This window comes from Salminus brasiliensis, chromosome 2, assembly GCF_030463535.1.
Source record: "Salminus brasiliensis chromosome 2, fSalBra1.hap2, whole genome shotgun sequence".
NCBI lineage: Eukaryota > Metazoa > Chordata > Actinopteri > Characiformes > Bryconidae > Salminus > Salminus brasiliensis.
This window is the reverse complement of record NC_132879.1, coordinates 18,587,133-18,613,747: the sequence shown is the minus strand read 5'-3', so window position 1 is coordinate 18,613,747 and position 26,615 is coordinate 18,587,133. Positions and strand designations below refer to the sequence as shown.

Here is a 26,615-nt window from a genome sequence, read left to right as displayed (position 1 = left end):
GTAGTTGAAATGACAATAAAACCCACTTGACTTGACTTGACTTCAGCATGTTTATCCTTTTCCTGTTGTCGTTTAATGTTTTATGAACCTAATGTTTTTTGAAATTCCAATCAAATTCAAGTGATGTCTCTGTTTTTTGTTTGTTTTATATTTTTGATGCAACAATAATAACGAGGGCATGAATATGTGAATGTGGTTCATATGTTGATATAATATTAGTGTTTGGTATTAGTTTGGCTCAGATTAATTTCGTTGACCTTGTCAACACATACCGCGTAGTCATCCAACAAAGAATGACCTAAAATCACAACCATTTCATTTCAGTCTCTCTAGCATGGGTGTATGTATAACAAAAGCCCTGCCCCCTATTGGCCACAGACCTTCAGAGACTTTATCATTATTTTTATGAATGTATTTTCTTTTTTACTGTTTATTTTAGGAGAGCTAGCCAGCTTGGTAGTTGTCAAGTTACCTACTCAGCTGAGAAGAGCTGACTTTACCACAGTGGAGCTGAACACCACTCAATCATACCACTGCTGTTATACGCAGTTTTATACCAAAATCTCAGTCTGCGGTACTAAACTGATGTGAGTATATGATGACATGGCACATTAGGTACGCTTTAATTATTATTATTTTATTTTTTTTCTTAGCTAAATCAGAATCAGAATCTCTTTATTTCACCAAGTATGTTGCACATACAAGGAATTTGTCTTGGTGAGAGCAACACGTATGACAAGTAACAAAAAACACAGAACACAGTCTTAAACTAAAGGAAAATGACACTAAACAATAAATAGGGTAGGGGATAAATTAAAAAAGTAAGAAGTACTAAAGGTAATAAAGAGCTGATATTTACAGAAAGTAAAGAGCTGATATTTACAGAAAAGAACATCTGTACAGTGTGCAAATGGACATAGTGCAAATAGGCAGAGTGCAAAATAGCTGTTCAGTCCGGTTTGGTACAGTTCAGTTGTAAGTTTAGAGGTTTACAGTGGGAGGTGTTCACTGTGATTGAGGAGCGCTACAGCTCTGGGGAAGAAGCTGTTAGCATGGCGTGTTGTGCTGGTTTTGATGGATCGCAGTCTTCTACCAGAGGGGAGTGTCTGGAAGAGGAGGTGTCCAGGATGTGAGGGGTCAGATGTAATCTTGCCAGCCCGCTTCCTCATCCTGCTGGTGTAGATCTGCTGAAGTGATGGCAGGTTACATCCAATGATCCTCTCTGCTGTCCTGATGCAAAAGTAGCTTCAAGGGGCACAGAGAGATACATCCAGGGCCTTTCAACACTGTCTTGCTGTAACTGGGTGTGTTTTTGCTTGGTTTGTTTGTTTCATTTTGTTTTTTTTTAACGATTGGCAAGTAGCTAACGTTAGTGTGCTAATATCAGCAAAATGGAGGACTTTTAGGTGACCAGACTTCTGGTACAGCCCTAGTCACGCTTGTTCTGCAAGGTGACGTGAACTGCACATTTCTAGTGTGACCTTGGCTTTAGACTGCACCCAGACACCTTGTTTTAGTTCTTGAGAGGCACCCTGCAGAAGAGACTGTATCTGTGACACAGGACTAGGCTAGCTCTAAACGACATAATCTGTCGGACTATTAGTACTTTCACCGCTGTGTGTTCATATACTGTTCCCTTAAAAACACTCCGCCCATCCAGTCTGCGACATGAAAGCAGCATGGAGAACTGAAACACAGAGCCCACTTAGCAGCTCGAGCAGCTTATACAGTCATTCCTTAATCGTAATCAAGTAAGAAATTCATTGTGATATTGAATTAAATGTCCTGTTGCCAAGCACTAGTGTTTTTAAATGTTATATTTCAAATGTTGAGCATTTTTGAACAGTATTTTTTGTGGTTTTCACTGTTGTATTAATGGAAAAAGACATCCTATTACTCTGCCTGTGTCTTTGCCCTCAGTGAACTGGTGCTCAAATTCTGTGTTGGCTGTGATGTAACTCATCGATTGGCGATGATTGCTTTCCAGGGCAACATGAGAACTGAATGAAAGAGATGTGGCCTTTTGGAGGCGACTGTTGTGATTGGGCAAATCGCCAGTGGTGCTAGATTTTAGCAAATGTCCAGCTTAATCTCTGCGGGATTCCGTACCTGTCACAGCTTGAAGCTGAAAGCCTCTTGCTTCCAGAGGAACAGCCACTCTCATCTTAACAATAGGTGTGAAAGCATGTCTTTATTTGCGGTTGGCCAGGCGCACTCTGTGCAGAGGAAGCGGTGGTGACAGAGCAGACTAGAGCGGAGCGGAGCAAACTGGTGCTGGTCACATTAGCCTGTCACAGAGGGAGAAAAAGGAGAAGCCTCGCATTTTCTCTTCCCTGTCCAGATCACTTTTTTGCTTTTCAATACAAGAGATCTTTCACAAACACTGTGATCTCTGCAGTTTGAGAGGGAAGGCAATCGTAGGATTCTACACTGTCATTAGAGTCCACAGCCAAAGCATATTGATTCTCTTTCAATCAATAACCCCAGTGGAGGCAGGCCAAATATAGCTATGCATAGCTGGGAAAGGGCAGTAAAGGTGAAAGTCACGAGGCACTGTTTTGTTTTTGAACTTTTCGTTTCAGCTCAGCAGGCAGTGATGGCTACGTTTGCCATTTGTCCCCTCAGAACACCGAGCTCAGATTAAGCCAAATCCGGGCATTGTTTTGCATCCATTTATTTCTAATTTGAGATTGTTTTGCATCCATCTATCTCTAATTTTTCATTTTTAAGCACCACTTAATCTGAATCCCCTGTACCAGACATTTTTATTCAAGAAGGGAGTGTTCGTTTTTAATAAATTTGATATTAATAACAGTGCCGAATGCATATGTCTCCTGTTTGACTTAACCAACAGAGAATCACAGCTCTCCTTATTTTGTCACGGTTTACGCTCTTTTAGTTACTTGCCTTGTAGAGGAGTTATTTAATAAGCCATGCTGTCGTGTGTGAGTCAAAGAGACCTAATGCTTCTCCTACTTCTCTCTCCCAATCACCTGCTATTCTCACAGCAATTTTCCATTCGCCCTTCGTAGCAATAGTATTGGCCTTTTTTTTTCCTTTTTTTTTTGCTTTGCATTTTACCTTTTGAAATGCAAAGTCAAAAATCATGCAGAAGAGAACATTTTATGATGGATGAGGATTTTAAATACTAAAACCATGGGAAAAGCATTTGCATGAATGCATAATTCAGGTGCCTGGAGAAAACAGGCTACAGGTAATCCTCCAAGCATAAAGTAGTTTGACTGTAGTCTGTCATTGTCAGATACAGGTGCATTTCCATCTGTTCTTCAAACCAGCTTTTCAGCAGAAGAAATTCTGAAGATATAATCTGAAGACATTTCCACAAACCCGCTCTCTTCCTATTTTGATACAGCTTGGTTTCTCTCTGTAGGTCCTCATGTTGCCTTTTCTTCTCACACAATTTTAGGGTGAGAGAAAAGTAGTTAACACCCACTCAAGACAGACCTGGAGGCTGGCACAGCCCTATGTTGCAATTAATGCCTCAACAGCAAGGAAATAGTCTAAAACGGCAGTAATCCCACAAAACACAAAGAGCTGTTTCCACCTCTCTGGCCCTGAGAAAGTAGGCTATGTCTCCATGGAGGGGTGGGGGTGAGTCACTTCTTGAGCAATCCTTGCAGACTCACATTTGCTTGCTTTGACCTGTCCAAGGCATTAAGGTCAGTGTGAAACAGAGTGTGCAAGATGTTCACAACACTCAACCTGCTGAAAATAGAGGAGGAAAAGACACAGTGTTGCCTTTAGTGGAACACTGGTGCATGTTGAGAAGGAGGACAAGCATTAGCCTCAGCGTAGCCCCTCAAGAACAGCTACCATGTAGCTAATATGTTGCTTGCATGTTTTTGTGTAGGCGTTTTTGTTTGTTAATAAAATTTGTTGTAGAATAGCCAAACATAAATGACTGTATCTTTTGAGCTATTACGACAACAGGGTACTGTTTATTCTAGCTGTAGGTGAGTTTCAAACCGGTCTTTGTTTTGGGCAGCTCAGAATTAGGCCATGTTTATCTTTCAGCGGTTGTGCAACTCTACTGTAAATATAGGGTAGGCGGGTCTTCAAAAACAAACCGTCTTACTCCCGCTGATCCCCAAACGTTTTTGATGTTTCTAAGAATTTTGACAAGGAAACACATTATCCATCAAAGTGGGGAAAACAGAACCAGCAGACACCTGAACATCCGACAAGGATTTTAAATGATTACCACCTCACCTCATCCCCAACTCATCCCAGAAGTATTGGATGGAGCACCACCATCCTTCCAGAGAACATAGTTGCACTGCTCCACAGCTCAATGCTAAGGGGGCTTTATACCACTCAGGCCTATACCTGGCATTAGGCATGGTGCCAATCCTATTTTATTGACAGTACTTTTCTAAAGGGAATAGACAAGCTGTCTGTGCGTTTGCACATCTGTGTCAGCTATGGGGGCAACTTCAAGAAGCTGCATTAGATTCATTAGAAAATGTGTGTGAGTAGTCTGATTTAGTAGGCAGCTAGCGCTATATCTGTAAATACCCTTATGTTGTGTTCTTTGGTTGTCTTCCAGGAAAGTATCCACCTTCTTGTCATGTCCTACAGGATAAAATTGGCTCAGTTGTTTTTTTTGTTTTGTTTTTTTTTTTCAGAGGAGGGTTTGTGTGTGAGTAGCTGAAATATTCCCAAATGTATCCTGGATTTTTCTTCTAACCTTTTTGCTTCTCACATAGGAATATATCGTTGCTGGTCCTTTTTAGGAGAATATAAAAGTACAGACAGATCTTCATAACCTTGGAACCGCCAGTTGGTGTGTATAAGGCTGACCATGTCAGTGGTGGGCAGGAAAACACAGGAGCCTTGCTGAATTTTGAACATGAAGGAGGGATTTCATGCTTTCCCCATGTGAGACACCTAAAATAGCCAAGTGGTCTCTACTCTTGGCTATAAAAAAAAATCTCCAAATAGACTTTCCTACAAATTAGAAGTTGACCTCCTGTAGTATCATGCCATATTTTTCCACTAATTATTTTGCTTTGCCTCATATGGTATTATGAGGATATGTTGTTAATGTCTTTAATAGTCTTTAGGGCCAACTCCTCCTCCATGTATTCTTTTTATACACTACAGCATTGATCTACTATTAAAGTCTTAGAGTTTTTCTTTAACATCCTGTCTTTATATACTGTAGAACTGATTATAAAATTAGCCCTGTGGGACTGCAGAGAGCTATGTCCTTGGTTTATGCTTATAGTGTCATTTAAAGGTCATTCTTTAACCCACACTTTAACTAACCTTGACTTTTATGAGACTTATTTTCCCGTGGTTTTGAGTCAGACCTGTGCAGACTCATGAGCATGACGTTTCCTGCACACACTTCACTGGAGGCTTTGCATGTACATGCCAAATGGAAAAAAAAACGATTGCTGCGACATGGTGTAGGACATCTCGTCAGATTAGCCTACAGTTCTCTGCCAGCAGCATTAAAATGGGTCAGCTGGCCAGTCCGCAAATCTGGTGTGAGAAGTGGGTTTTAATCCCCTCTTACGCTGGAGGGTCGGGGTCAAGAGGTCTACGCCTCAGCCTCTGGCTGGACGTGGGCTGACGCTGCTGGCGCCCCCTCTGCTGTCCGCCAGAATGAGCGGGTGTTGGGTTTGTGCCCTGTCTGCTTCTTAATGGAGATTTGATGAGAGTAAAGATGTGTTGCTGCAATGGATGTGGCTGTGAGAGTGGGGGCAGCTGGTTGTGTTTGGCCATATGAAGCTACTGTAGCTCATCCAACACAAAATTGGAAAATTATTACAATTACAGTTTACAGTTTTGTTTATATATTCAAGTATATTGATAATATAGTCCAATACTTTACCTTCGAATATGGAGTAGGTCAGTGTTTGAGACGAGACTCTCTGAAACGAAGCAGTATATCTGTATAGTGGGTCGTTTTGTACTTGTATGAAGTAGTTGGCACAATCTTAATACAACATTAAAACAATAAATAATGTCAGTTTTATTAACTGCAAAATAACTAAAAACTCTTAATTCTCCATTTGTTAAATTTTATGGAAACCTGCATTTACATGATCAGAAATAGCATCTGGGTGCTTCCTATAAGTATATTTCAATTTCAAAGTATTTTTAAATTATTATGATTATGACTTTTAGGGTTCAGTTGTGTAAAAAGGGCTCTTTTGGCAGATCCAGTCTGTGTAGTATTGTAATCAGTTATAGAATCAAGACATCTTGGACCTGAGGATCAAAAATATTAACAAACTTTAAGATGTGTTGCCAAAGTAACCCAGGGGCATGACTGGTTTAGTACAACCGTACTAGTTCAAATAAAATCTAATTGCATTTATTATTAAATCACATTAAACTCATTAATGTAAGTTCTGAAATATACAGCTGTTATAAAGGCATTTATGTTAGGTACGGGGGTGAAAGTGTCTTTGGTAGTGTGCACTGAACATTGGGGTAAAAGCCAAATGCTAAATGCGCAAGCCTACGTTTCTTTTATTTATTTCAGTTTTCATCATAGACGTCAATCGGCTTGAGCTAAGCTTTACATTACATGTTGCTAACTAGCTAACAGCTTAAGGCAGGAGTTCCCAAAACGTTATATGACGACAACCCATCTGTATCAGCTTTTACTTAAATTGTATACTGTTCAGTCTGAAGATTAGTGTGTTCTTGGACATGGGTTCTGATTTATGTTGTCACCTACAGGGCTAGGTTTCCCTCTTGGCACAAATTAAAGATGTTAAATGGTGGTGGTGTAACAGAACACACAACTCTCGGTTCGGATAGGATCGCAGATTTAGAGTCATGGATCAGACCGTTATTCGAATCCGCAAAAAAGAAAAAAAGGGAGGCAAATGTCAGACGTTTTAGCTTTCAGCTTGAAAGTAGTTTGTGATATTGCTTCACTTGTGTTAGGGCAGTTGAGTGGGGCGATTTTTCACTTGCTCTCACTTTCATTATGTTACACATTAGGTTGATATTTATTTTACTGGTGCATTAATTGAGACAAAAGGGGTTATTGTTAACATGACTCCAGGAGCCGGGAGCTCGTGGCACACCACAAACATGGATGTTTAGTCATCAGACACACGTCACTCCGTACACTTCTCACGCATGTGACCGTGCTTTCTGTGTGGGCCAACACGAGCACTTTGGAATACGTGTACTGTGTATTGTCCGTGTCAGTGTGTGCACTGAATCATGCCGTGCGTACTGTGACTGTTGAGTATGAATACACGTGCCTTTGCATCTCTACTAGTAACAGGACTTCAAGCCTAGCTTGAATGCTCATAGGTATAGAAAGTCAGGGAGTTTCCTGATGCTGAAATGTAAACTGCTATTTTAAATAACGCTGTATATTAAAAGCATAAATAAATCAATAAAAAATGTTTCTGTAAACCCTCTATATACATACTAAGATAAAAAAGTATCTATGCGATGAGGTACTATAAAAGACTATATTAGATATATTATATACACACTGGTTTTGTCAGTGTTGTCATGTTATTATTTCTAGGATCTTAACAGGTTTGAACAGCCAAGCCCTGTAGAAGTGAATGTTTAAACTATTATTGGAGACATTTGACGGAGCGCCTCGGTTTGTCAGCAAGGATCCAGGCGGCTGCCACTCGTGATGCAGTCTCAGCGTTTGCATTGTTAAAAGGTAACTGATTAAAGATGTCAGCTGCCAAGATAGAGCTCGTTTCCACGAGATCTCTGAAAGGGTGAGTCAATGTGTGTGATTTGACGTACTGTTGTTGAGTCACTAAGGGCAAATGGGGAGCATTCACAAGCATTAGCTGCTTACCTGTTATTGCTGTGCCCCATTGCTCAGTTTTATGACTCTTGCTTTCATTTACCAGGTACTGTGTAAGGAGTCTTTTAAATCCAGTCAGTACAGGACTCTTCATATGCAAGAAAAGTATGATGCCAACCTAGTGCTCACTCATTTAAAAAAAAAAAAAAAAAAAATTACACTGCATTTTTTAGATTGGACTAGATTTTGGAGGTATTCGATGTCAAGGAGCCTCTATAGTCAGCTTATTTTAGGGCTGGGCTGGGTGATATGGTATGGACATTTTCACAGTGCACGTGATCGTAGTCAAAAGACATCAGTAGTATTCTACATAAACTACTATTCAGATACTCCTATGCTTTGGACAATGATTTTTATTCAAAAATGTGCTGCACTTCATCCAGTTAAACCAGACTGAGCAGTTGATCAGTGTTCTTCAGTGATCTCGTATCACTGTTGCGAAATTCATCACAATACGATTAAATGTCCTCATATTGCCCACCCCTCCTTTCTTTTATAGGTGAAATAGTGTGTGTGTGTGTGTGTGTGTGTGTGTGTGTGTGTGTGTGTTGGTTTTCGAAAGTGGCTAATGTTAGCTTAACATTATCTACACCCAGGCAGGGCAGCAAAAATGAGATCATCTTGTTAAGACTGTAAAATAAAATAAGATTAAATTCAATCCACTTACTGCTTTACTTTATGGCCATGTCAGACGTCTGCATCTTTTTTGATGATGACATGCTCTTGTTTAGGTATTTATTTGTTTGGCTTGAACCGTTCTGATTCTAAATTTACTTTAAGACTGGATCATCATCATTGTTACAGCCAGAATTCAGTGATTTTTGCTTTAATACTGGGCAAATTTAATGCAAGTGAAGGCTGCTATTCTAAGCACAAATTTAATTGATTACGATCAATGAACCTTTGCTGTTAGGATTGTGTTGTCAAATACTTTCAGTTAAAACGTAAACAAATCCTGTGCCCATGAAATGTCCATGTGTGTTATAGCCTAGTTTCGCAGCAGATTACAGCAATATGCACCTATACTGTCAACAAGGGAGATGGACATTTCCCAGTACAAGGTTGTAGCAGCTATATGGAGTCTGGTTGTTTGGATCAGTGTTGTTAATAAATGCCAATTCATCTGAATTACAGTTTCTAGTGTCCTTGCTGAGTTGATCTCTGTATGACATCTTCTCACTTTCTGCTTTGAATACTCCAAGGATTGCAAATGGAGTTTGTGCTTTGGTGACGTTGTACACGTTAAACACACATGGCTGACAATTGCTGATTGTAATTTTTGCTAAATTGCAGTTTAAAAAGATTTTGAACAGAATAAATTGAGGTTCATACCAACAAGGTGGTGGATACCAGCAGTGTTCGTAGTCTCTGCATGCTCACAGACCAGACTTACAGGAGTTGTTAATCTCTGACTGTGCGCACGAATCACTCATTAACACAATCTACCAAATTAAATCATTGAATTCCGTATACTTCATTAATGAGTAACAACAGTTAGAGAGTTAGAGAGTCTACAGTTGAATTAGACATGAGCACATGTTTATGTTTTTTTTTTTGCTGCCCATTAACTTCGATAGAAGCAGAGAAGCAGTCAAAAGTCTTTGACATTTGCACACTGGTGGAAGTGGCACATACTGCAAATATGCTTATGAAACACATTCAGCTCCATTATCTAGGGTACATCACACCAGGGACATACACAGAGCATGGAGAGAAAAACCTCTTTATGTAACATGGCTTTTTATTTTTTTGTATATTTTTTCCCCCACTCCCTTCCCACGTGGTGCGTTTGTTTAGTCTGGTCAGGGTGTTTCTTCACCTCCCCGCTGCTCACAGCCATGTAATCTTCTCAGCAGATGAGCAGCCAGATGCTGGGCCAATCCAATCCTTGTAATCCCTCTTTGTCCCACCCTCCAGCTGTGTTGTTGATCTGCGATTGGTCCTGCGAGCAGTGGGGGCTCGTTGCAGCGTCAGAGCGAGAGAAAAACAGAGAGGGGTTTTGTAACACTGCACCTGAAAGACTTGGAGGCTCCCACACCCCTCCTCAGACCCTCACTGCAGCAGAAAGGCTATTTTTAGCACTCTTCCAAGAGCAGAAATGACGTTTGGAATAACCTGACTCGCATGCACAACACTGTGTCCGCTAGGCAGGCTCAGGAAGATCTGACTAGTGTTACAATAACTGAAGGATCATAAAACTGAATATGCCTATTGACCATATTTTTAGACGGTACATGATTTTCCGATCCATTTTCCACTGATGTCTGATATCCATTGATACACTTATGTTATTTCTACCACCTTTGCGTCCAATTTTATGCTGCATTATAGCTATAGTTATGACCGTTTTAGTGCTAAGAATGACACATACTTGCGCACTGGTTTCAGAAATGTACAAGAAAATACACACACTCGGGCAACACACATAATACTGTCTTACTTTTTTATTGACTGAGTGAACAGTGTTTCTACAACCGTTCTGTAGAAATAAAGAGGAGGAGAAGGGACATGGATTAACATGAGGAAGCACAGGCTGTTGTGGGTTTTTAAACCAGTGTTTTATGGTGTGGAAACTTATGGAATTCTCTCTCCTTTCCTCTCTCACTCTCTGCAGACCGTCAGGCTGGCAGGCGGGATGAAGGAAGAGAACTTGTTTCGTCGGCGCTTCTCTTTGTGTCCAACAGCTACCTCCCCACCTAAGATTGACCCACGCCTGCTCACTCGTAACCTGTCCTACGGAGGGGACAATGAGCTGTACCCGCTCAGCCCAGGTATCCACCACTGCCGGCCTTAATTAGAGCTGTCCAAGTAAAAATGCAGAAAAGATTGAACCTCTGTGATGCAGCTTCATTGCTGAATGTTTACCATTTTAGTTATTCCTATCCCCACTTTCAAATATTACACAGAGGGTCTCTGTTCACACTGGTTTATTTGATCTGTTGGTTCTTCTGATTCAATGATTAACACCTAGAGATTTGATGGATACCATGTTTTCTTTTTCCGATAACAAGACATATTGAATATTGACTATCAGTCAATACAGATACAATACATTTTACAATTATGGCATTTGACTGATGCTCTTATTCATAGCAGTTTACTTTTGAATCCCATTATACCTTTAGCATTAGGAGTCTTGCCCAAGAACTCCTACTGGTGCAATGTGGTCGGCTACACCAGTAAGATTCAAGATACCTAAATCTTGTATCTTATTGGTGTAGTGTGGTGGGCGTGCCTACCAGGGAGTTGAATTAGTCATAACATTAACACCACCTCCTTCTACACTCCTTGTCCATTTTATCAGCTACATTCACCACATAGGAGCACTTTGTAGTTCTTTAATTACAGACTGTAGTCCATTTGCCCTGCTCTGATACGAGTGGATCACACACAGCAGAGCTGCTGGAGTTTCTAAACTCTGTGTCCATTCACTGTCCACTCTTGTAGATGTAGAAAGCCCTACTTCGTAAATGTCTGAGGTAAAAGCTCACCCGTTGCTGCACCGTTTGTCGGTCATCCTCAAGTCCTTCATCAGTAGTCATCAGGATACTGCCCAGCTGAGGTGGGGTCCTGACCATTGAATAGATTGAAAGGAGACTAACAAAGTATGCAGAAAAACAGATGGACAGTACAGTCTGTAATTATAGAACTACAAAGTGCTCCTTTGTGGTAAGTGAAGTTGATGAAATGGACAATGAGCATATGAGAAATATACTTATATACCTTGTTGCTGTCACAAAAGGACTTAGTATTATCAGTATTACAGTAAAATGAAAAAAAACTCTCAAATAATTTTTTGGAGCATTTCTATTGGTTCATTCCTCATGAAAGTTGGCACAGTGATGTCAAACTTATGTTAAAAAGTAAAAACCTGCACAAATGGTGAAACAAGGTTTTTGCATGACAGCAGAAATATGAATTTAGCTCTGCCTCCTAGGTCTCAAGTGTTCACCTGTTGCTCCTGTGGATACATGAAGCGGATATGTTTGTGCTTGTGGGTGGGTGTGTGTGTACGTGCATGTATATGTTTTACAGGTGAGTCGGAGAGGAATGGATTACCCTTGCTGAAAGATGAAGTTAGCCCAGCCCAGTCTCCTGGCAGTGCTGTGAGTCACCATCCGTTCTTACCATCAGATCACATCTGCACTACATCGAATTTGCATGTCTGTGAATGTTTTCCGACCACACTGCATTATTTATTACTCGTCAGTGTTTATTTTATTTCTGTCATTGAAGTGCAATCATTGTTTATATAAATAGTCATCATCACCATATACTTCTTGTCTCATCAGTTTGGCCAGATTAGTGGCTGAATTGGCTGTATATTACATTTGTCTGATGCCCCAAAAGGCAAAGGCAATCCTAAAACCAACCACTGTATATAACATTGCATACAGCCCCAAAATATATATATATTAGGAATGGAAAGCCAATGCAGTATTTGTACACGTCATTTTCATAAGTGCAGAGCAAAAATAGGTTACAGCATCGAGGCTGTTATTCTGGACGCTGCTCCCAGCGTCCTCTAGTTACGAAGCTAATTTTGGGCCAAGGAGGCAGCCATCCTCCTCGTCTCGCTTTCTGAGCTTCAGCTGACATCCACAGCTGACTGCAAACAACTACTCAATTTAGCTGCCTGCTATTGTGGCCAGTTTCAAAGGGAAATGCTGTAGTCAGAAAGGGTTTCAGTTACAGTGTAACATGTAATCACTGGGCTGCTGAGTCTAAACATAGAGGTAAGTGGTAGTGGTAGGTTGAAGCTGGCCTATGGAAGCAATTGCATGTAATTGTATTTCTTTCTTGTACAGTCTTTCTTTCTGACTCTAAGCCTTGCTTGCTCAGTTTTTCTTCATCTTTATTTTTCTGGTTTAGTCAGAATCAAAGATGTTCATAGGCCTGGATAAGGACAGCTCCTCGCCCACTGAAAAGCTGGCCAGGAAGGAGTCTCTAAAGGTAGGATGCATGTCCTGCCAGCCACCTGCTTACTGCAACATTCTTTTAAAAACCAAACACTTAATCAGAACTCTTACTGAAGCTTATAACATGAAGGGTTTAGAGACAACCTCCTGTGTTAAAATTCAAAGGGCTATGCTTTTGGCACCCCCTAGTGGTTGAAAAAAGAATGTTATTTTGCAGCTGTTGCTTCATTTTGATTAATTTTTTTAATGGTTCAAACCATGAATCTCCCTAAAGTATACGCTGTCTTTCTGAATATTGTGCATTTCAAATTTTTATGCAGGTTCAGAAAAAGAATTATCGTCAAGAAAAGAAGAGGGCGGCCAAAGAGTTATTCAGTGCTCTCAAAGATCCCAGTGTTGTCATAATGTCAAACTGGTTGAAGGTAATTTAACACATATTTGTTTTATTAAAAATTAATCATACCTCTGTTTAAGTTTCTTAGTATAGAATTTAGAACAGTACAATGATTAAGTCAATTATTTATCCTATAAAATAACTGAATAGATACACCACGACATTTATTTCACAGTATTTTCATGTGACTATTTTTCAGTGCCTTTAAATAAAATAAATGCGCATGCACTTATGACCCACAAAGGCTAAAAATTACAGTTAGTGCAACTGTCCAGCTGTTCAGTATGTGTAAATGCAGTAAGCAGCATTGAAATGAGAATTTAGTTGTATACAACTCTAAATAAGACACGTTGGCATTAATCTATCTCTGATACCCTTAAAACCATGATATGTTGCCGAAATAGGGCAGCTTGTGTTCAACTCTTTGAAAAACATTTGTCCATAAATTCTGATTTTCTCAAATGTCATGCGGCGCAACCACCAAAAAGGGCTTTTATTCAGTGTTACATCTTTAATAAACAGTTTCCAGGACAAATCTTCATGGTGCAATTCCAAGGGCAGTAGCCCTCTCAAAAAAGATAATAAGAACATTGTTCTTTTTGAGTTGTGTGTTAAACTGGTTCACTTGCTCAAGCGAGGTGAAGTAACCCCTGGAAAACCATGACAAATTTATTTATTTCAGTTCTTTTATAATTTAGATTTTAAGGTCTGTAAGAGTGCCCATGTACAAATGTTAGGTTACATGCATTTTTAATATTTGTAAACAACTTTAAAAGAGTGTCTTTATTCGCACATAAAAAATTCATGTGATTGCACCACATGACACATTGTGGGTAGTAAAATGTATTATTCTGTTATGTATTTAAACCATTATAAAATCAAACATGGTCATTTTAAAAATCCCTTATTTGGCATTGACCCGTTTGTTTATCAGATCCGGGGAACGTTAAAGAGTTGGACAAAGCTGTGGTGTGCCCTAAAACCTGGGGTTCTCCTGATCTATAAAACCCAGAGCTCCGAGCACTGGGTGGGCACCATCCTTCTGAATGCCTGCAAGCTGATAGAACGGCCCTCAAAGAAAGATGGCTTCTGCTTTAAACTCTACCACCCCTTAGATAAGTCCATCTGGGCCATGAAGGTAATGCATGATTTCTGTATCTGTTCTTATTAACAATCCGCCTGTTGTTTGTTCTAATGCTCAACATTGTTGTGTGGCTTCCTTGTAGAAAAGAAAGCCTTTTTAATGGCCCACTGTGGTCATATAAAATAAATTGTTTTGCATGCCTTATTAAATTGACAGTGTGATTCTTTTGGTTTGCTAATTGTAGGATTGATTTAATTCATTGGTTGATTAATAATCCCAGGGTCCTAAAGGAGAGACAGTTGGCTCGATCACACAGCCTCTTCCTAGTAATTACCTGATCTTTAGAGCTGCATCTGAGTCTGATGGTGAGTTTCCATGTTTATGTAAATGTATTTTATGTCATGCAGCACATTTGAACAGTGTACAATATGTTTCAATAGACAGTAGATCTTTAATTATCATATCTCCCAAGAAAAAAAAAATAATAATGTTGAGTATTAGTAATAGGCTCACTACATATGGATTATTGAAGACTTAAAGTGTACAATTTTTACAAGATAACGATGTTTTACTCTGTATGTCTCCATATGTCTGTATATTACACCCATAAGGCATTAAGATGAAGCGTGGCTGCACAGCAATCGATAATTACTTTTTTGAGTCTCACATAAGCGTGTCAACATTTTTCATGGGTGTTTTTTTTTTTTATTTTACCCCCCCCCCCTTTTCCTTTTTCAGGCCGCTGCTGGATGGATGCATTGGAGCTAGCCCTCAGCTGCTCCAGTCTGTATAAGCTGACCACTAAGACCTGCAGGGATGGAGACCTGAGCAGCTCCTCTGAATCCTCTCATATACTCCAGCTTCTCCAGTCCACCGCCCTCAGTGACCATGAACTGCTACAGTAAGTGTAACACAGGCCATTGACATTCAGTTTAGTGTGTCAGCTTCTCTGACAGTATATGAATCAGTACTCTCTGTCTTTGCTATTCTCAGTAGAATTCTCTATTTATGATTGAATTAGGGGTAAAGGAATGGTTTGGCCAAAACTTTCAATATGGCACTTAACAGAGATGTAGTCAATCAGTTAAGGCATGTGTATGAAATTTTACGAAGCAAACATTTACACACTAATTTGGTACTGGAGCTATTAGACCAGTCCTTTACTTTGCAATCCATGGTAGGTGTGACCCTAAGTGACCAATCAGTTACGTTAACTGTTCCTGTGACTTCCAGCAAGAACAAAATCCAGGACTGGAAACTGGATTGATGGTCCAAGGTTAGATGATTTCCCTGCTCTGATACGGCAGCTAAACCTGCTAATTAACTGCTGAGTTGAATCAGGTGTGTTTCAAGCAGGAAGATCACCAAACCTTGTAGGAATCTGGCCCTCCAGGGGCAAAGTTCACAGAAATGGCACAGAGCTTCAAAGGACATTAGCACAGCTAATAACGGTAGGCTGTTGCTTTCGGTCACTGTAAAATATCCCAAAATCTATTTCAGGTTTTTCTTGAATCATAAAAACAGTTAGAACCTGTGTTTGTTTGAATCCCTCTGATCCAATTGGTGCAATAGTGCTACTTAAGTCATACTGTGGTCTAATGTAATCTGTGTGGTTTTAACGAAGACCTGAATGTGGCTTCAGAGCAGTTTTGGCCATATACTTATGAACATGATTTTAGATGATTGTTGACTGCATGTGTTTGTTAACAAACACAACTTTAGCCTCTAAAGCCTCTAGCTTAAATCTACTGATATGATTGGCTGATTGTTTACCTGTGGAGTAAGTAGGAAATTGTGTACATTTTTATTTCTTAAACCATTACTTGAACCTTGTTTCAGAAGGCCCTTGACAAAGGGCTCATCACACTGCAGCTTTTGCACATGTGTTCTGAACTTTGTACTAACAAGCCATGACCTGTTAGCATTTGCCTTTCTTTCGTCAGCCCTGATGAAATGTCTGTCTGGAAACAATGTCCCACTTTCACTACCATTTCCTGTATCTCTGGGTTTGAACTCAACAAGATGTTTCTTAGTTTCTTCTCAGTCATCGTTTGTTGCTACGCTGATTTTTTTATTTTTCTTCTGTCATTTCAAGTCATTTAACAGTGCCTGTAGTTCTGGTTAATGACCCTATAGAGTTGCTTTTAATGATTGGGTTTATAAGTGCTGTGAATGTTTCAGTTTTGGAAGACAAAAGAGTGCAACATTGACGGATGTCTTTGAATTTCACAGTAAGTGCGCTGAGCAGTGCTTATTGTAACTTTTATAGACATGTAGTGTTCACAGCTTAGGCATTGGCTCATACTTGTTGTCAGTGCACTGCAACAGCAGAATGACAGATGTGTACTTGTCGCTATGTGTCACTTTTTAGGATGCCATCGAAAGTTTATAAATCTAATTTTCACCTAAACGTGATGCAGAAGCATTTCTGAAACAAGGATTTATTCATTTATGTAGTTTCACCCCAGATGAGTTTTGCCTGAGCATTTCTGTGCTGCTTTAGTTTTACAGTGGAGGTGCAACCATAATATTACTAATGGAAGTCTTTTCTTTTTAGGGTATGTAGACCTCTGTACTTGAATAAGCAATACATGGACATCTAAATGCCTGCCTGATCTACTGCATTTGAATGTAATTGGAGGGTTTTGTTAAATGTTCGGCCTCCAATTACAATGTTTCCTTATGTTGGTAATATGTTTTAAGTAGTGTACTTTTTTTAGTATTAAACAATTTAACTTGGTCTATTTCATGTTCCTGTTATTATGTACTCTTATTATAAGGTCCATTTAGTGTCGTCATATTTATATACTTTAACAGTACACTGATTTTCCTCTCATCATGTATTCCAGCTTGAAAAGCAAAGCCAGGATCAGAGTGCAGGGTAGACCACAACCCTGTGATCAATAACTCTGTGCTCTTAACAGCTGAGCCATCAATTTCTATACACGCTCTTCACACAGCTCAGTTTAGAAAGCCAGGGTCAAAGCACAGGGTGGGCCGTGCTATGGCACTCTTGGAGCAGGGAGGGTTAAATGCCGTTCTCAAGGGCTCAACAGTAGCAGCTTGGTGGATGTGTGGGTATCAAACTCTGTAATCAAGAACCCCGTGCATTTTTAGCACCAAGCAACTACTGCCATTACAGAAAATGGACAAAGCATTCTTTTTTGCCCTATATCTTCATTTTCCATTTCCCTAGGCAACCAGCTTTCACATCTGTTTATATAATTAGATTGAACAGATGAAAAAGTGCACAAAGCATGCAGTCCACATCTAAGGCAAAGGGCACCTATTATGCTGTCTGTCTGTGTGTGTGTGTTTTGTGTTTTTGATGCTGACAGTATGCCATAAGCCACTGATCTCCTCCAGTTGGCAGCTCTCACACACTCCACCTCTTTCCCTACTCCTCCCCAAAAGGCCTGTGGTTATTTCAGCATTTTCACAGCCTCCCTGCCCCTCCCAGCCAATCAGTTCTGCCCTAGCAGGTCATATGACAGGCATAGGAGCAGGAAGAGGCAAGGAGAATATGAACCCAGTACCACCCAGAGAGAGCCATCATTATACAAACGCATACACACTTACTTAGCATATGAGGCTGTGGAGCAGGAAAAACAGCTTTTGGAAAGCAGCTGGCAGATCTTTCCTGTTGTACAACTGCTTATTAAGGAAGGAACACAAAGCTGTATGTTGACAGCAGGCACTCAGTGGTGCCATTTTTTGTTTTGTTGTTGTCCCTGATCTGTCTGAGTAGCAGCTTTTGCCTTCAAGGTAAGGGAAGACGTTCTTCTTTTTTGTAGTGCCTGATTGCTTCTTTTGACGGCAAGTCTCATGGGGCATTTGTGATTTGTGCATGTCGTGTTGTTTCTTAACCTCCACCCCCCCTCTTCATCTCTCTGTGTGGGTGCTGGGTGTTAAATGGACTCTCAAGGCCCATCTGAGATTAGTCTTGACAAAAAGGTTGAATTTCCTTCCACACTTATAGCCGGCAGCTCCCTTCTTTGAGACATTTCCTACCGCATTGTTTCATAAAACATTATATACAACCTGTGATTGCACTTCAAAATAAATAATAACTCCATTCTAAATGAAAAAAAATGAATAAATTAAGAAATAGATTCATGAGCTGTGATTGTCGTTCAGATGGGGGGCGCCGCTTTCTCCAGCTGCACATAAGCATAGGTCGAATATTGTCTGTCTTCTGTCTTCACTGGTGGCCATGACATTTGACATTGCTCATGAAGGAGAGGGAAGGCGAAGTTCTTCAGGCTAGCAGGCTGACTTGCCTTTTCTTTTATGAATGTACTAACAGCTCTGTTACCTGTTGAAATGTAAGTAGGACAACGGCACTTTTGGAACAGGAGGCAAAACCATCAAAACCTGGATGCTTTGATGCTGTTTTTTTACTGCAAGAAATGTGTGTTACTTGAGGTGAACAGCTACCTGAATCAACTGTAATTTCAAGACTAGGTCATGTGATATTTCCTGTTGTCTTGTTGCTAGGCTGAATGACTCAATGCTGGAAAACAACCATATGGAGAATGACGGCCTCTCTGACAAATCTGAGAGAGAGGCCCATGACGACTCGGACAATGCAGCCAATGAAAACGGGGGAAGATTAACTGAGGAGAGTGATATGGACCAATCGGATGACCTTTCACCTTGCCTACAAGCAACATCCTACGTAGAACAGGGTCTGGAAGAAATGGGAGAGGTGAGAACAGAAGATTGTTTGTTTACTTATTGACCGCAGACTTGGTAGTTGCTGATATGCACTAAAACAAACAAGTTCTGCCGTTAATTACTATGATATTTATTTATTTATTTAAAAGCATTCTGTATTACACGATTGCTCAGGGATATAAAGCATTAGCCTTAAAACCACCCTTTTCCAGACATGTAATTGCATCCAAAAATGAAAATGGTTTAGGAATGATGGAGATTTTGTTGTGGTAAAATATGGGTACATGTTGGACAGGACACATGCTGGGTTATTTTAACCTGGCTAGTTGCGATAAGTCATTGACCATTGTTTTGGTTGCTGCTGTGACCCAACTAGAGCTGGGCGGTATGCCAATATTTTATCATATTGTGATACGCACTATGCTTTTCTAAGCATATAAAGGATATTGTTAGTGCTTCATAAACACTGATCAACTGCACATTTCATTAGAAACCATGTAATTGGACTGGTTAAATTAGATGAAGTGAAACAGATGTGTAATAAAAATCACTGTTCGGTATGAGCGAGTATCTGAACAGAAGTCTTTAGGAATCTGATGCTACTGATGTGTTTAGTCTGTGATTACATGTATGTATTGTGTATCAGGGGAGAAATGTTTGGAAATATTAATATAGTATTTTTACCATATCGCCTAGCCCCAGACCCAACTCTGAGTCTTTCTTTTTACACAATGTTTGATTACTTTCATCATGGAAGTGGGTTGAGTCTCTGGACAGTCTCTGGTATGTGGACAGAGTAGTGAAGTGCGTGGTGTTTCTGCAGGCCGGCGAGGCATCTCAGGTGGAGACTGTGTCGGAGGAGAATAAAGGGCTAATCTGGACGCTGTTGAAGCAGCTGAGACCTGGCATGGACCTGTCCAAAGTCGTCCTGCCCACCTTCATCCTGGAGCCACGTTCCTTTCTGGACAAACTATCTGACTATTACTACCATGCCAGCTTGTTGTCCCAGTGAGCCATTTAGCCTTCTCTTTTACCTCTGTGTTCTGTCAGGCAGTGCTGTGAGCGGATATCACCACACTGTTTAAGTAAGGCTTTATTTTGTTAAAAAAGGGCTTTAATTTTTTTTTTCCCTGTTGTTGAAATTAGGGCAGTCACAGAGGAAAGCCCTTACTGCAGGATGAAGCAAGTCTTGCGTTGGTACCTGTCAGGCTTTTACAAGAAGCCCAAGGTGAGATCTTGACAGTATTCCGATGTAACGTCAACAATTTCAGAACTTGTTTCACCGTTTGTTGTAGAAATAAGGCCAATTGGTTATATGTAATATGTCCCTCTTATTAAAGCTCTTGAATTGTTAAATGTGTTTCAACTGACATTTTGAAAAAAAAAAAAAACTTTTTAGCTGATTTTGAGCACACCAGCATGTTTAAATAAGATCACATGCACACACGTTTAAAAACACGTCCTGTGACGTGATTGATTCTTATGGGTTGACTTTGACCTTATATGAGAATGCATTTGTGTTTCATAATATTATATGAAAATAATATAATAATATAATATGATGATGATATACAATGGAGACTGAACTGGGTAAAACACTATTCAGTTTGTAAGAAAGCGAACCAAATGCCACAGTTTGCTGGTGTGTAGTCAGCGGTTGATTCACGCAAGCTTGTTTTTTCTCGTTTTTTTTCAAGGGGCTGAAAAAGCCATACAACCCCATACTCGGGGAGACATTTCGTTGCTGTTGGCTGCACCCTCAGACTGAGAGCTGTACCTTTTACTTAGCAGAGCAGGTGAGTCTTGCCCTCACAATACAAACAGCCTTGCCCCCTTCACTGATTACAACAGGGAAGTTCACTGTTCTGTTTTGAATCCATGACTGTGACTAAAATGGATCCCTACTTTCTACTTAGTGCTGCACTATATAGGGACTATATATGCACTATATATTTTGCTTACTAAGTAGTGGTAAAAACACAAATGAATTTGGACACTCCATCAGCATGAGTCAGCACTGGTCACATAAACAAACATGAGTGACTGAGATGTATTTAAAGCCATTGTTATTTAAGGCATTGAGCTGTTCATGGAATAATCTATTCTCTTACGAACACTGAGGGAATCAACAACATGAGGGAATATTTGAAATTCACAGTGTAACTATTACTTGCTTATATGATATATATATTATATATCATTATATTTATATGTCTAAATAAATATTTTTTCACTGTCTTTCTTAGTAAAAAGAGACTCACAGTGCACTTTGGTTCACATTCAGCTCATGTGTGAGCAGTGAGCTGCGCTATTCACTAGAAATTGAGTGCTTTTGTTAGGTTGTAGTACCCTCAAAATCCACTTTGCCATTTGGACCCCCTCACAGAAAAATGGCCAAAATACTCAAATGTGCCCTAAAACAAAACCGCAGTAATTGTAACAATTTTATTTTTATCCGTCCACATGCAGGTGTCTCACCACCCCCCTATCTCTGCCTTCTACGTGAGCAATAAAAAGGATGGCTTCTGCATCAGTGGCAGCATCCTGGCCAAATCCAAGTTCTACGGTACATTTCTCTCTATTACTGATACTTGGCCACAATGTTGGCGTTATTGAAGTAGTAAAGAAGAGCTAAAACTAAGCAGAGTGAAAGATGATTCCTTTTCTTTAGGCAACTCTCTGTCCGCTATACTGGATGGGAAAGCCAAACTGTTGTTTCTAACTCGCGATGAGGAGTATGTGATTACCATGCCCTATGCTCACTGTAAAGGTACTAATTTGAATAAATCCCTTATTTAAAATAAATCCCTTATTAGATGACTGAGATTTCAGGAAGCTTCATATATATTACTTTTGACTGTGTTCTTGCAGGCATTCTGTATGGTACCATGACCCTGGAGCTTGGAGGAAAGATCACCATCGAGTGTGAGAAGACAAAGTACTGTGCTGAACTTGAATTTAAATTAAAGGTACTGAATGTTTCTTGTCCTTATCTACTAGTTCAGATTGATTAAGCTCTCTGTCAGGTGAGGGTGATTGTTCTCTTGTCTTTTCTCTCAGCCTTTCCTTGGCAGTTCATGTAACGTTAACCAAGTTTCTGGAAAGATTCGTGTGGGAGAAGATGTGTTGGCCACAGTAGAAGGACACTGGGTAAGAGTAACTACATCTTTTCACATGTACCTTGACAATTGCTAGAGAACCGCTTGGATTTTTCTGAAGTTCAATATTATAATAGTTGAACAGCTTCATCCATCCAGTACCTTTTAGCACATGTTAACTAGCCCTCGGGGATTTAATTTTCTGATTTAATGATTAACAAAACCCTCTTGAAGGTAGGCCGAACATTTTTTTTTACACATTTTAAACAGCCCCAAAAAGCTACTGAAAGTCACAGCTGTATTTCTGGCCTCTATATCAGTGGCTATGCATGCAGTCAGGATTTCTACATTGTCTTGGAGGCAGGATATTGCAGTGGGAGAACATTTGATGAAACAATATAAATGATTTCTCTGAGTGCTGAGGAAAGAAATGATGATGAATTAGACTCAAATGGGAATGTATTTGAATTAATGTGTTCTTTAGGTCAGTATGACACTAGTCATAAGATTTTTTTTTATGTATTTTTTAAATGTAAAGTATTACAGTACAGCCTAAATGCTTTCTATTTTGGGGCTGTTGAATATCATTGTATTACTATTAAGATCACGCCGCTCTACTTTGAGTAAGCAGTGTTCTCCATTTACCCAAATTGTGGTTAATTTTATTTGGTAGGATGGTGAGGTGCTTCTCCATGAAAAGAAGACTGGCCACCAGGAGGTGCTGTGGAACCCCACTCCTGAAGTGCGCAGGCAAAGGCTGAGAAGACAGGTGGTTCAGATTGACCAGCAGGTACCCAGCGAGTCTGAGAGGTATGCTCAAAACCTGCAAATTCAAGTGTTCACAGTTTTAGTTCCAGTACAGCAGTTGGTTGTTACACTTTGAGTGGTTAATTTATGAACAATCATTTGTAATGTCTTTCTTTAAACTACTCAGCTGTTCTTATGGAGGTTGTCTTGGTTGTCTTCCCAATGATTTCTTAAAAAGATTGTAAAGCATTGCACTACAGCAGGATTGTTTTCCTTCCAGACTGTGGCAACATGTGACCAGTGCAATTAACACTAAGGACCAGAACAAAGCTACACAGGAAAAGTTTGTTTTGGAGGAGGCACAGAGGCAGGAGGCAAGAGAAAGAGGAGATCGTCCCTGGAAGCCACACTTCTTCACTCTGAACCCCGACACCAATGAGTGGCAGTACAAACACATGGAGTATGTACTCCTCAGTGCACAGTGCTTTAACAGAGAGAAATGAACAGTGTTTATATCATTTTATGTATAATCATTGAAGTAACTAATGTACAAAAGCAAATTATAATATCATGATAAAATAATGATTTATAATATTACTATTATAATATTATGAAATTAAAATTGAGCATATCTGACAAGGAAATAACCAGTTATCTCTGCCTGTCCTTCCAGCGCTAAGCCGTGGGACCCTGACTGCTGCCTGGTTCAGTTTGAGAAAGATGGCATCATCCAGACCAAAGACAGGCGCCGACGCCAACACAATGGCTTCGCCTACAGCCAAAGCTGGGCCAGTCAGCAGAAGGTCAGCGGCAAAAGGGAAATACACCAAGAGATTTCGGGCTGTTTTGGGCCCATCTAAATGCTCATAATTTGTTTCATTTATGTGTGTTTTGTGAAGGCCCAGGTGAATGGGAAGCACAGGAAGTCAAGCAGTCAGCCATCCAGCTGCAGTCAGAACACAGAAAGCAGCAGCAGCACACCAGAGCCCACACACGAGTCCTCAGACAATGAAGGCAAGCCCAACAGACATTGTAACCGTGTTTGGCCCTGTACACTTGTATACAGAGGTTTTTGAAAACTTGTGCCGTCAACTCCTCAAAGAATCCGCTACCATCCAAAATGGACCCAAATACAGTGACAAGCTAAAGGACATTTTCTAAACACTTGAGTTTCTGACTGTGTTCGCCTACACTACCATGATTATGTGGATTAGAGGCCAGAGAAAATCCCAAGTCGTGTGTGGATAGGGCCTTAAACGTTGGGGGGAAGCATTTGAATCCAGACTCATCTTCACATTTATACATTAAAAAAAAATAATGAATGCTTCTTGTTTGTATAGGTTTTGTGAGCCAGTGTGCCAGGTGCAGTAAAGAAGTGAAGGACCTTGCTCTCATAGAAGCCTCCATAGCATCCATACAGAAGACACAGCAAGACATTCAGAGGTGAGTATTTCTCTTCGATGTGCTTTATTATTTCACTTATGCAACCCAGGGGTTCTCAATCCCAGCCCTGTGTTTGGGTTTTTCCATCCAACACACTTGCCTCAGCAGATGTGATGGATGGGAGACATCCAAGACATGTGCATAGTGTGGGATCCCAAGGACTGGAATTGGGAACCCCTGGTTCCCTTTGTACGGTCATTCTAATCCATGATTTGTGTAAAACTGTATACAAAAGAAAATACATTTATAGACAAACAGAACATTACTAACTATGTTACTGCATGCACATGTAATTTTAATGCCACTTGTGAATTGACAGATTCTATATTTATAGTCTTTTTAACATTGGTAGAACTATCAAGAGAATTTTTTTTGTTTGTTTTGTTTACCCTTTTTCTTATGTAAAAAAAACTTTGAATGAAATATAGATTAAAATATGAAATTCTTTTTTATTAATTGTTTTTGTTAAACTGTTAAAACTAATCGGACTGCCTCACCCCTCTGTCACCTCGTGTTCAGGAACCTGAGTGCACTGAGTCGTCAGCTGACCCGAAGGACAGAGGAGAGCGTGTCTCTAAGTGGTCGCCACTGCCTCGTTCTTGGCATTCTGGTGTTTGTGCAACTCCTCATCAACTACGTCTTCACTTGAGAGACCATCGCCTAGTTGCTTGGAGACAGACACAGCTGTCGCTTAGCAATAAACACAGCCAAACTGCACCACCACACACAGCTCCTGAATGGCCCACTCTGACCGTAGCTACACCAACAAGCACTAAGCACTTCAGAAACATGAAGAGAAAGAGACTCCCTTTTTATAAATCAATGAAAAAATGAAGAAGAAAAAAAACGATTAGAGTGAAGTGTAAATGTTGCCATGTCACTCTTGCTAATGGGCGTGTAACAGTTTTGACTTTTTTTTTTATAAACCTTTGCAATACTGTTGTTGTGTTTTTGGTCACGTTCAGGCCCTTTTGGGCGGCTAAGGTGTGTGTGATGGCGTGAGTGTGTGTGAGATGGCGTGAGTGTGTATGAATGATTGTGTATGTGTGAATACCTTTGTTCCCCGCTCTACTTCAAGATATTGGGCCTTAATGCTGACGCCAAATAGAAGAGGGGTAATAGAAGAATAATCAGTGAAAGAAACCCACCAGTGCAGTTGTCTGCTTTTGTCTAAACGTCTGATCAAACCGAATATGACTCATCCTCAAATAATGATTTAACCAAAACAGTATTTCTCAGTTAGAAGAACATCTGTTTACATGCTTGTTTCTGCACCCTGCACACGTAGAAAAGTGAATGCACTCTGTTGCCAAACGACACAGATTGTGTTGTTGTGGATGAAGGAATGACTTAATGTAATTTGTCAGCATGAAACTACAATGCACAATCAGCCATAGGCCAGAACACAGATCCACAAGGCTGCTGCAGCGAATGGGTTGGCCAGTTATTACAGGGACATCCAGGATCTTTTAGGACTTAAACCTTACTGGTCCCACTGTTGGCTTAGAAGCGTGGATGAGGTGCATGATTAGAAAAAAGGATGAGGAAAGTTGTGAACAATTCTGTATATATTTGTTTGGAACAAAATGCCATTTCTGTTGAAATCAAGAATGTATTTATTTGATTTTTTTTTCCCCCTTCCTTTTTCTTTCTTTCATACAGTTTTAAAATGATGCATCACTCATTCAGGTTTTCTGGGAGCAATATGGTCACTGTTCTTCCACAAAGTTTGGGAAACAGAGAGACTGTGGTACAGAGGCAAGCTGCTCAGCTCTCTCCGGCCTGAATAATGTACATAGAGTAGACGAGTTTTGAGAGCCACGCTGTGGTTCAAGTTTCAGCACACAGATTTTCCCACTTCCTTGTGTAAGATTAAGATTAGTGTGCCTGTTCACTTAAAGCATGTCTCAGATCATCACCCAGCTCCGTGGAGGCAGGAGGGAGAGGGGAGACAACCGGCTATGAATGCTTTGTGTTGTGTATTTTTTACATTTTACAGCACTCTGTAAAACTGTTCTAAATGGAAAAGATTATACCAATGGCTCACTGATCATGTCGATAGTTATTGCATATTGCAGCACTACAGTAAACTTTTACATTTTGATTCTTTGCAGTTCTGTCTTTTCACTCTTTTGAATGTTGCATGCTGTCAATCATCGCCACCAGGTGGCAGTGTTTGTCTTAGGTCCCAGAGTCTAAAGCAGTGCTCAATGATCTTTCTCATGTCAACCCACGACACTGCACAGTTTTAAGTGTGGCTGATCCACTTTGTTAGGAGCCATAGGTTGCATTTACTCAGTATCCTTCTCTGAGGTCTTCACAGAAGGTATGTGCCTCTGGTTGGCACCAAAATCCCCAGATGTGTTTTTTTTACACAACCATGTGCAACTCTAGGGTTTGATCTGAGAACAAAACCTGTCTTTTC

General features: G+C 40.2%; 1 protein-coding gene across 3 annotated transcripts in view; it reads left to right on the top strand.

The window, feature by feature from the left end:
• The window catches only part of osbpl5 (oxysterol binding protein-like 5), a 41,417-nt gene extending 15,123 nt beyond the window's left edge, over positions 1 to 26,294 (top strand). For all 3 annotated transcript variants that reach the window (XM_072669353.1, XM_072669344.1, XM_072669334.1), the window contains 21 exons: positions 10,443 to 10,599; positions 11,864 to 11,934; positions 12,701 to 12,781; positions 13,068 to 13,169; positions 14,076 to 14,279; positions 14,506 to 14,590; positions 14,964 to 15,126; positions 18,723 to 18,933; positions 19,726 to 19,910; positions 20,049 to 20,130; positions 20,600 to 20,698; positions 21,372 to 21,468; positions 21,574 to 21,672; positions 21,774 to 21,871; positions 21,963 to 22,052; positions 22,674 to 22,810; positions 23,028 to 23,207; positions 23,421 to 23,550; positions 23,647 to 23,761; positions 24,088 to 24,190; positions 24,710 to 26,294. In XM_072669353.1, the coding sequence (XP_072525454.1) occupies positions 10,464 to 10,599; positions 11,864 to 11,934; positions 12,701 to 12,781; positions 13,068 to 13,169; positions 14,076 to 14,279; positions 14,506 to 14,590; positions 14,964 to 15,126; positions 18,723 to 18,933; positions 19,726 to 19,910; positions 20,049 to 20,130; positions 20,600 to 20,698; positions 21,372 to 21,468; positions 21,574 to 21,672; positions 21,774 to 21,871; positions 21,963 to 22,052; positions 22,674 to 22,810; positions 23,028 to 23,207; positions 23,421 to 23,550; positions 23,647 to 23,761; positions 24,088 to 24,190; positions 24,710 to 24,839 (2,598 nt within the window). In that variant the 5' untranslated portion in view covers positions 10,443 to 10,463 and the 3' untranslated portion in view covers positions 24,840 to 26,294. The remainder of the gene's footprint in view (positions 1 to 10,442; positions 10,600 to 11,863; positions 11,935 to 12,700; positions 12,782 to 13,067; positions 13,170 to 14,075; positions 14,280 to 14,505; positions 14,591 to 14,963; positions 15,127 to 18,722; positions 18,934 to 19,725; positions 19,911 to 20,048; positions 20,131 to 20,599; positions 20,699 to 21,371; positions 21,469 to 21,573; positions 21,673 to 21,773; positions 21,872 to 21,962; positions 22,053 to 22,673; positions 22,811 to 23,027; positions 23,208 to 23,420; positions 23,551 to 23,646; positions 23,762 to 24,087; positions 24,191 to 24,709) is intronic.
• Positions 26,295 to 26,615: the final 321 nt, after the last annotated feature.